Source organism: Tiliqua scincoides, chromosome 5 (assembly GCF_035046505.1).
Source record: "Tiliqua scincoides isolate rTilSci1 chromosome 5, rTilSci1.hap2, whole genome shotgun sequence".
Lineage (NCBI taxonomy): Eukaryota > Metazoa > Chordata > Lepidosauria > Squamata > Scincidae > Tiliqua > Tiliqua scincoides.
In genome coordinates, this window is record NC_089825.1 from 105,778,620 (window position 1) to 105,789,980 (window position 11,361).

The window sequence follows — 11,361 nt, forward strand, 5'->3', positions numbered from 1 at the left end:
ACCCCTTGCACACAGAACCAACAGATGGAAGTTTGGGGGTTGTAGATCTCCATACATACCAGTGCAAAAACAGGGGAAAGGTAAGTCAGCCCCAGTAGAGTCAACGGGGCTCACTCCCAGGGATGTGTAGATGGGAGAGAAGCCTGCCAGCAGCTCCTCTCCCAGGGAGGAGACTGCCAGGTGCTCACTCCCTAGGCTCACTCCCTGGGCTCACAAGCCTGCCAGGGGCTCACTCCCAAGGATGCGTGGATGGGAGAGAAGCCTGCGAGCGGCTCCTCTCCAGGTCTACTCACGAGTCAGCCCCAGTAGAGTCAATGGGGCTCACTCCCAGGGATGCGTGGATGGGAGAGAAGCCTGCGTTCGACTCATTTTTGCCTCATGATTGACCAGTAGATCGCAATCGACGTATTGAGCACCTCTGCTCTAGATAGCCTTAGAGACATTTGATTGGTGAGCTTCAAGTTACAGGTTTCAAATAAGGCAAAATTATACCATTAAACATATGCTTGTAATGAAATCGAAGATTTCATTACAAGCATTCCTGGTCCTCTCATCGATCAATTGCAATTAACTCATCTAAACCAGTGGTTCAAGCCATAACTCGCTTTTTCTTCTCCTGGGGCAACCGGTTTGTACAAGGCTTTACAAGCCTTTAATGCTAAAGTTATACCACAAATTTTATATGGCATCCCAGTATGGATACCAGCATTAAATAACACAATTGAAAGGGTCCAATCCAAATTTCTTTACAAAATTCTCGGCTTACCGCATTGCGTTCCCTATGCGGCACTCTGCCTGGAATCAGGTCAACACAGGCTGGAGTTACATGCATGGTCCAGTTTTTTAAAATACTGGGCCAAAGTCTTTTTTAGGGCTGTTCATGACTTGCTGCTAAAGGGGCTGTTGACTGATTCAACGTTATCCCCTTGCCTAGTACTATTCTATAAAAAAACTCAACAGATGGGCCTTGAGGTCGATCTACAAGGAGCTCCTTCTCCTGAGGTTATCATCAGACTTGTGAAAACCAGACTATTTGATATAGAAAGGCAAGAGATTCTAGGCGCAGCACAGAAAAAATGTTCCCCTCTGAATTTTCAACTTAAAATCACAAGTGGTCAACAACCAAATTATCTGTCCCTCCTAATACACCCCCTGGAGAGAAGGGCTTTTACCTTGGCACGCTGTAATGTGACCCCCTCTAATGACTTGCATGGCAGATTTAGAAACGCCTCCAGGGAAGATCGTTTATGTAGCTGCAATTTAGATGAAGTAGAATCATCCACACACATCATGTTGCACTGTCCCAGATATCAAGTACTAAGGCAGCAATTTCTCTCTCCCTTGCTCCATCCCAAACAGGGCTTTCTGAGAAAGATATAATTCAATTCTTTCTAGCAGGTGATGTAGAACATACAACCCTCTCAGTCACACAGTTCCTAAATTTGAGTATTCTGAATCGAGCCAAGCTTTCAGTACCAAGTAATCACTGAGTAGGCTACATTCTGGCAAGATCCGCAGAGTAACTGATTGTTTCTGTCTTTTAAATAACTCATGTTTGTTTGTAAAATGTAATGTATGTTGTATCTGTGTGTACACATAGGTGTGCACTTATACATATATTTGTGTACTATTTAGGTTTATACTCTCTACGATTTCTGTACAGAGTTCTCACCTATCAAATGTTTATGCCTAATAAAGGTTTTGTTGACTGTTGACTATTAAAAATATGGAATACAGAGTTTTCATGAACCGGTAGAGTGCACTGTAACCTTATTTTATTCAGAACTGGCTTTTTTAGGCAAGTTTTTAGACCTATTTCTTGGCATACATCTCCTTTTCTGATTAGGATGGCCTTGTTTGAGCCACCTGTCTTATCTTCTCCTAAACTGCTTCTCCTGTTCTCAACAAAACACCGTGGGGCCCTCTGCCAACTTTTGTTAAGCAAGGTTCTTTGATCTATCCTTTAACAGTTTCACTCTATGTGCTTTGAGTACATTTAAGGGGTCTATAGTGGTATACTTTTCATATATTTTAACATAAAACAAGCCAAACTCTCACTGTATATAGGATTTCTCTTAAGAAATCCTTTTCTTATTTACCTTTAAACACATTACATGTTCTTCATTTCAGTTGCATCTCAAACAGAGGCTTTCTCATGAATGTTTTTGCTTATCTTATTAAATGTATTCTTTTCTAAACTGTCTCTGCAGGTGTCTGTGTCCCGCTAGCTAAAACCCTATTTCAGTTTGACAAAAACCATTCCCAACTGATAATCTTTCCCTGTAATACTAAGGCTTCATACTACAATGTTGCAAATATGTGTATTTTCCCATCTTGGCTGGCCGTATATTGCTGCCAAGAAGGAGTTTTATGTTTGAAATGCAACTCCTTTTTCAAATTCCAAAGTCTGTGAAACTAGCAAAACAGCCTTCTAAGCAGTTGCTCTGTGAGGCTAACTATGATTTTAACTGGGAATAGTTTTCATTATTCTATATGTTTCTATGCTTAATCAAACCTTTAATAAAATCAAGCAGTTAAAACTTACTTCTAATAGCTACCATATCACTCTATATATTGGTTGCACTTTAAGGAACAAAGACTAATTTTAAAGCTTTGGAAGAATAACTGACAGACAGACATGATGATATCTTTGGCACTTCTGTGTGACTCCTGTGGAAATAGCTTCTGAAATAATTCTTCCAGTGTTTTAATGTAAGGCTTTTAGTTAAGACAATTGCTCTAGAAAGCATGAAAGAATAACAATTTTAAAACTGTAAACTGCCTTTGCTAAGTTGGGTATTCTTCTGCCAAATAATGCCCATCTGCTTGTTGTTATCTGTTTTGCCGTTCAAACAGAAAGCTTCAAAGGCAGAAGCTTCCCTAGCATTCTTTTCCAAAGTTTTTATCTCTTGCTATTGTCTAGTTAGACCCCTTGAGCAACCTTGACATTTAGCCAATTCAGCTGGTCAGCCAGTTTTCAATTTTTAAGCTTTCCCCTAAATGAAATGGGGTGGCTTTTAACCTGTTAAGCTTTTTAAGCATTGCCCTAATGATTTGCCTTAATGGCATATTACCCTGGTCATTCTGTATTACCCTCTATCACTCACACATATATATATATTAAAAATAAAATATTGAAATGAATGGGAACCCACCTGAATTTGGCTCGCAACCCACCTAGTGGGTCCCAACCCACAGTTTGAGAAACACTGGTGTAAATGCTTAGCTAACTATTTTTTATGGGAATCAGAAGGGAACTGGAGACAGGTGGAGAAGAAGGATTGGTGAAGTAACTCCCTACCCACTGCTCAAATCTGGGGGGAGATTCTGAGGCTCCATTGTTGGGCCATCAACCTTCAATGAGTTGAGGGATAGCTAATAATAATAATAATAATAATAATAATAATAATAATAATAATAATAATAATAGTATCCACATCAAAATGACAACAAGCTGACAATGATCGTATACATACAAAAACCACATTTATCAGCTGGTGAATTCTCATCCACACAGACATCTGCCTGACATCTAGGTGTAGATGAGGTACTGACGAAGGATGGACACTGTGCCAATGATGCCGGTCTTCTGAAATTCGACTGGTGTTATTGTCGGGGCGTCCAGTTGTGCAAAGGACTCGTTAAATTGTGTTGACATTGTTCATTTTAGGTCAATATATTTAAAACACCTCTGACTTGTGCAGGATAGTATTTAAGAAGTCCCTAATTCAAAGATTGCAATCTTTGTTCATATATTTTCACTACCACATTAAATAAAGCTATCCATAAACAAAGTCCATACTTTGTTTTTTCTGCAGACAGCTTTACTAATGGAATAAAGGGCAAGCAGACTCCCATATTGCTATTAAGAACATTTTGGGCTAGATTTTAACAAAACAGGAATGTACAAAACCTGTCCTCTCCATATTTTAAGTCATTTTCTATAAGAGCATATAGTGGAAATTCTGTCACATATAAAACACACACACAATTGCCTCCAATTGTGCATCATACTACAATTTGAAACTCTCACTCATTTAGTTAATTAAAATAATAACAACAATAATAAAACATGTTGCTGGATTGGGACACATTTCTGTTGCATGAAATATGCAACTGTACTTTGTAAATTGAAAACCATATTGCATCCTTAACATAAAGCATTGTGTTGATCTCTATGACTTAAAGTTTTGTCATTTCTATCTTAGCAAAGTTTTTCCATTGCTCATACTTTTGAAACCACTACTCTAACATACATGTAACATGTACAGGTGGGGAAAACCTATTGCCTGTTCAGGAAACAAGTGCCGTGACTCACAGCACACCTCAGTGGAATAGCATCATGGAAGGGGAGGGGCACTCTTCCAGAGTGTCCTGATCCAGGGCTGGGGCCTGAATATGTAGGCAGCTGAAGACACCTGAGTGGCTGCCTGGGAGATGGGCCATGATTGGTCTTCATTTAGTCCGTCCAGCACCACATAGGAACACTAGTGAAACCAACCTCTAGAACAGCGATTTTCAATTTTTTTCATCTCAGGGCACACTGACAAGGTGCTAAAAATGTTAAGGCACACCATCAAGTTTTTTGACAATTGACAAGGCATACCATGCTGCTGGTAGGGTGCCAACATTCACCAATGGCCCTAATAATAATGACCCTCCCGCAATTTCCCACGTCACACATGCAGACCATTTGCGGTCATACCACACTGGTTGAAAATTACTTCTCTAGAGGGACCACTGGGTGGTTAGTACCTTCCTTATCAGCCCGCAGCTCACTGGTGTTGACTGAAGTACCCTTGCAGAGGACCATCCAGGCTACACTACATGCCCCGTCATCTCCCACACATGAGCCATCCACATTTGGCCAGATGAATATCCAGATGAGCATGTCAGGGGATGGTGACCTGTGGGCCCAAAATCCCCCTATTCTGGTTATGTGCCCTTCCTCTCCCAATGTCATGGGACTTGTCATCAAGGAATCTATGTTTCCCCATCACTGGTTTCTCTGGCTTCCCAAGAGCCCTCCATGGCCACTCTGGCCATGTTGGGCCTGCATCAACCACCTTGGTTGCCCATCATCCCACAAGGTTGACTTCAGGGATGACAAAGGCTACACTAAGCTATGATCCAGCATTGGGAGCTTCCTACTGCCATGTGCCTGAGAATGTGGATGCCTTGTTGAGCTGACTGAATACTATGCATGAAAGGAGTCAACTAGGAAGCAGCAACCGGAAGATATTCTGGAGGGTCTGTCAGTAGCCTGGTATCGTGCAAAGTGTCAGGGGTAGTCTCTGGCAGACGTGGCTGCTTACTGTGGGAGAACTCAATTTTTAGCATAATTACTGGTGCTCAGTATGAGCTCAGGATGAGGGGCTGGGAGCCAGCCATTTTTGGGGCATCGGTGTGGGTACTGTGCTGGTGGAACCAGTGCCTCCAAGCGACTAGGGAGCCACTCAGTAGGGCCCTATATTTCTTGCTTTGCCTCCTTCCCATTTCCACTGCCTTCCTGCCCAGTCCCTCCTTGCTTCCTCCCCATGAAACACATGCGCAGCATCAGTGTTTGGTATGGGATAGCAATGCTTGTTGCAGGTGACTTTCCAGCCTCAAAATACATTCCTCCCTGCCCTGGTCTCTGCCCCATTCTTTCCCCTCCCCTCCCCATTCCAACCAACCCTACCCACTGCCCCCCACCCCAATTTAGTGGTGCCAGAGCTTCTCCATAGGCTACTGGTGAGCAGCCACGGCTTATATCTACTTATGATGGTGGCCAGGCTGCACAGAACGGTGGGTCACATTTTGTGACTGTTGTAATGCACAGTGCATATAAATCACAGAGTGGCTCAACAGAATTTGGCCCTTAGACTATGATGAATGTCCATACAACTTTGGACCAGCATCTAAATAGGATTGGACCTTAGATTAGCAAGGCTGGAGCTGAAAAGGTTCAGTACTGTTAAGTATTTGTAACATCCTGCCCCTGTTCTGCCCCAATTGAAGCCATATTCCCATGCTGCCAACATCAGGGTTGGCAAATTGCCTTTCCTGCATCTGAGGGCTTCATGACCCAGGTAAGTTTGGGAACCATTGAAATCAATGGTTTGCCTTTAGAGTTTGCCTCTAGAGTTGCCCCTTAGAGTTTGCCTTTAGAGTTTGCCTTTAGAGTTGCCCCTATCCCCACAGACCATATTCACATAAGGACACAGAAGTAACTCATCATGGCTGCTCCTGTCGTTTGCATATTACGAACATCCAGGCTCTGCTGTGTATTTCATCAGATTTACAACCTAAAAAAGCAAACCAGTCTTTGGGTTTGGGCTCCTGAGACCACCTCTGATGAGACACAAGCTCTTTCCCTGGAGAACTGCAGGTAGCTGCACATTCAGTAAGAGTGTGTGTGTGTGTGTGTGTGTGTGTGAGAGAGAGAGAGAGAGAGAGAGAGAGAGAGAGAGATTGTATAAAATGTTCCAGATGTAGAATGATCATTTTAGCAGAGCTGAGTTGTCTGCCTGGAGGATGAATTTAAATAAACAACATGGAACAACCATGAAGAAACCATGAAGAATCCGCCCGAACCTAAGCATGCCTACTCAGAAGTAAGTCCCATTATAGTCAATGTGTCTTACTCCCAGGTAAGTGTGGACAGGATTGCAGCCTTAGGACACAATCCTAACCCCTTATGTCACTACTTTTCAGCACTGGCATAGCGGTGCCAATGGAATGTGTGCTGCATCCTGCAGTTGGGTGTCACTCAGGGAGGACTCCTCAAAGTAAGGGAATGTTTGTTCCCTTCCCTCAGAGCTGCATTGCCCTGAAGCCAGTGCTGGAAAGTGCTGGAAAGTGCTGGAACATAGATGGACCTGGATGAATGTCACACATTGAAGTGATAGACTGGCATTAACATATTTGACTCTGGTGGTATATTCTTCTGCAATTTGATCTAATTTCAGACTGTTATACTGTTTAGAGCCCAATCCTATGCCTGTGTTCTCAGAGGTTAATCCAATTATGTTCAATGGGGCTTTGTCCCAGGAAAGTATGGATAGGACTGTAGCCTTATTTAACCCTTGTTAAATTTACTCTCTGTATACCTCAACTTTTGTATCACTGCATGTTTTTTTCCCCCCCATGTTTTGCATACCTTAGTCAGAAATATATGTGCAGATCATGTTTTTAATGACTATTACAATGCTATAAGTCAGGAATAAAGGTCTATAAATTTAAGGTGATCATGGATAGGATGTACAACTATGTCTCACATGTGCTCCTTACACAATGAATTTGTCTCTGACTGACCAAAGAATGAGCTAAGGAAAAACTTTGCTAACATTGAAATGCCATAATTTTAAGTCACAGAAATCAATGCAGTGCTTTTCTTGAAGGAAGCTGTAGTCATTGTTTTCAATTTGCAGAAACCAAAACCCTTGAGGGGGTCAGCTCTAAATCATACTAATTCCCATTCATTCTCCTGCCACACTCTCCTGCCTCCCCTGCCCTCTTTCCATAGGCAGTGGGCTTCTGGGACATGGCTGGTGCTGGTGGCAAGGCTCCAGCCTTCCTGCCAGGGTCCCAGGCACCATGTTGAGAAGCGCACTGTCAGAGCACTTTTTATAACTGGTGCTGACTGCTTTACAACTGTCAGTAAGAACAAAAGACACCAGACGATGTTGCAAGGATAGGCTCCAAGTCATAGAAGCCAAGGTATTGCTTAACATTAAGGAAAAAACCACAACACCACATTCACATCACTCCTCTCTTATTTCAAAGTGCTGTTTAGGCTCAGGACCTCCTGTATCCATGAGACCAGGGGTGTCCAAAGATTGTGGCAGGAGGGCCGCATTGTCTCTCTGTCACTGTGCCGGGGGGGGGGGGGAGAATTAATTTACATTTAAACTTGGAACAAATTTACATGAGTTTACATAAATGAATATATTAAAGGTGAACTTCTATGAATGAATGAAGGTCTTTCAATAGGTCAAGGCCTATAAAAGGCATTGCACAAAGCAAGTCTGGCCTTTCCTTTGCTGCCACTACTGCATCACAGATGTGAAACAACAAGCAGTGTATAGAGCCCTCATCCCACAGCTCACACAAGAGGTCAAACAGTTGCCCTCACGCTGAGAGCAGTTGCATCGGGCCAGTGTGTGCTCCAACAAATCTCCGAAGGGCCAGAGGCTCATTGGAGACTGGGGGCTCCTTGAGGGCCACATTGAGAGGCCTTGAGGACTGCAAATGGCCCCAGGGCTGGGGTTTGGGCATCCCTGCGTTAGACGATAAAGCAGCAGTTACAACCACTTGAAGGCAGGGAGTATTTCATAGAGATCTGGAAGTAAAACTGCCTAAACTAAGCAATGGTGAGCACAGGTGTTGTTCCACAAAGCACTAGTACATTTGAAAGTTGTAATTTTGAATAAAGAGTTTTAGTACAGAGGTTGTAATGTGGTCATATGAACAGCCTATTTCTTTTCCCCCTCCACAGTTTTCTTCCAAAGATGCCATGCTACATATTCCTAAGGAAAAAATGGATAATCAAACATCCATATCTGAATTTCTGCTCCTGGAATTCTCACCTACCCGGGAACTGCAGATTCTCCACTTCCTTTTGTTCCTGGTATTGTACTGGGCAGCTGTGACAGGGAACCTGCTCATCATCTCTGCAGTTGCCTTTGACCACCACCTGCACACCCCCATGTACTTCTTCCTGATGAACTTGGCTCTGCAAGATCTTGGTACTGTTTCAGCCATTATCCCCAAATCCACAGTCAATTCTCTCCTGAATACCAGGCACATCTCTTACACTGGATGTGTGGCTCAAGTTCTATTCTTTACCTTCTTCGCAGGATCTGACCTCTTCCTCCTCACAGTCATGGCCTACGATCGGTATGTTGCCATTTGCAATCCATTGCAATATGAAATGATCATGAACAGGACAGCCTGCATGCAAATGATTTCTGGTGTGTGGATCACTGGTCTTCTCTATGCAATACTGCACACTAGTGGGACTTTTGCCGCCACTTTCTGCTCCAATGTCATCAATCAGTTCTTCTGTGAGATCCCACAATTAGTTAAGCTCTACTGCTCTAAAGTATATCAGACTGAAATGCTTGCTGTTGTCATAAGCGTCCTCATTGTATTAGGCTGCTTTATTTTTGTTATCACAACTTATGTTCAGATCTCTAGAGAAGTGTTGAGAATCCCATCTGTACAAGGAAAGAAAAAGGCCTTCTCAACCTGCCTCCCTCACCTCATTGTCCTCTCCACATTTATATTTACATCTTGCATTGCTTTCCTCAGGACACCCTCCAATACCCCTTCATACATGGACTTGGTGTTTACTATTATGTATTCTACTGTTCCTCCCATGCTGAATCCAGTTGTCTACAGCATGAGAAACAAAGACGTAAAGATTGCTCTATTCAAATTATTAGGTCTGAGGTAGCCCTCCATGTACAGGTTTTTCTTTCAATATTTTTTTTCATCTGTGTGTATGAATTGTGTACATCAGTGGTCCTGATGTTGCAAGGTGTTGCTAGGTTCAAAAGCAAGACTCAGTAGTCAAGGGTGATCGTCTGCAAGCCTTTATTACGTTGCCAGCAACGGGTGTCTCAAGAGACTCCTGTCCAAAGGATTGAGAGCATGTGTCAATCTTAGCCAGACCCTTTATAACATTTTGGGTCCTTTGTATGAAGATTTTGAACTTCCCATTGGCTGTAGTTTGATATCATAGATGGGGCTAACTCTTAATAAGCTGTAGATAGCCTTAGAGACATTTGATTGGTGAGCTTCAAGTTACAGGTTCCAAATAAGGCAAAATTATACCATTAAACGTATAGAATACAGAGTTTTCAAGAACCAGTAGAGTGCACTGTAACCCTATTTTAATCAGAACTGGCCTTTTTGGCAAGTCTTTAGACCTATTTCTTGGCATACATCTCCTTTCATGATTAGGATGGCCTTGTTTGAGCCACGTGTCTTATCTTCTCCTTCACTCCTTCTTCTGTTCTCAGCAAAATATTGTTATTATTATTATTATTATTATTATTATTATTATTATTATTATTATTATTATTATTATTATTATTACCCCGCCTTTTTGCCCAACGGGCACACAAGGCAGCTTACACACACTTTAAAAATACAACATTAAAAACAATCATTAAAAACAATTTACAATAATTAAAAAATCTAAAAACAAACAAACCCTGTGGATTTTCATATAAAAAGCAAGAAGCAAGAATGCCAGCCAGCCTGTCAATAATTCAAAGCTTTTTGAAATAAAAAGGTCTTCAGTCCATGCCGAAACGTTAGCAATGAGGGAGCAGTTCTCAGTTCTATGGGGAGGGTATTCCACAGTTCGGGGGCCACCACCAAGAAGGCCCTCCTCCTGGCCGCTGCCCCTCTCACATCTCTTAGTGGCAGCACAGTCAAAGGACCCCCCCCCCAGATGATCTAAGAGCACGGCTAGGATTATAGGGAAGGAGGCGGTCCCCCAAATACACCGGACCCAAGCCGTAAATGGCTTTAAAAGTCAAAACTAGCACCTTGAATTGGGCCCAGAACAGAACCGGCAGCCAATGTAGCCGCCGGAGCAACAGCTCAACAGAGTCAAACCAACATGCCCCAGCAACCACACGAGCAGCCGCGTTCTGTACTAGTTGTACTTTCCTGACTGTCTTCAAAGGCAGCCCCATGTAGAGCACATTGCAGTAATCTAATCTAGATGTCACTAGGGCATGGGTTACTGTGGCCAGGTCTGCGCAACTCAGGTACGGTCACAGCTGGCGAATCAGCTGAAGCTGAGCAAAGGCTCCCCTGGCCACCATCGTCACCTGGGACTCCAGGAGCAGCTGTGGATCCAGGAGAACCCCCAAGCTGCGGACCTGCTCCTTCAGAGGGAGTGCAACCCCATTCAGAGCAGGACGATAGTCCAGCATCCGAGCTGTGGATTTCCGAACCAAGAGCACCTCTGTCTTATTCGGATTTAATTTCAGCTTGTTCGCCCACATCCAGCCCCTAACCGCCTCCAGACAGTGATCCAGGACCCCAACTGCCTCCTCAGAATCAGGGGGAAAGGAGAGATAAAGCTGGGTGTCATCAGTATACTGATGGCAACCCACTCCAAACCCCCGGACAACCTCTCCCAGTGGCTTCACGTAGATGTTAAAAAGCATGGGGGATACGATGGAACCCTGCGGCACCCCAAACCTAAGAGGTCGGGGTGCCGAACAGGCATCCCCCAGCACCACCTTCTGGGATCTGTCAGCCAGGAAGGAGCAGAACCACTTCAAAACAGTGCCTCCAAGCCCCAACCTGGTCAGCCGGCCCAGAAGGACACCATGGTCGATGGTGTCGAAAGCCGCC

General features: G+C 43.5%; 1 protein-coding gene across 1 annotated transcript; it reads left to right on the top strand.

The window, feature by feature from the left end:
* Positions 1–8,506: 8,506 nt before the first annotated feature.
* LOC136654385 (olfactory receptor 14A16-like) lies at positions 8,507–9,439 on the top strand. Its single transcript, XM_066631368.1, has one exon. It carries the CDS (start codon positions 8,522–8,524, stop codon positions 9,437–9,439), a length of 918 nt encoding a protein of 305 aa, XP_066487465.1. The 5' UTR covers positions 8,507–8,521.
* Positions 9,440–11,361: the final 1,922 nt, after the last annotated feature.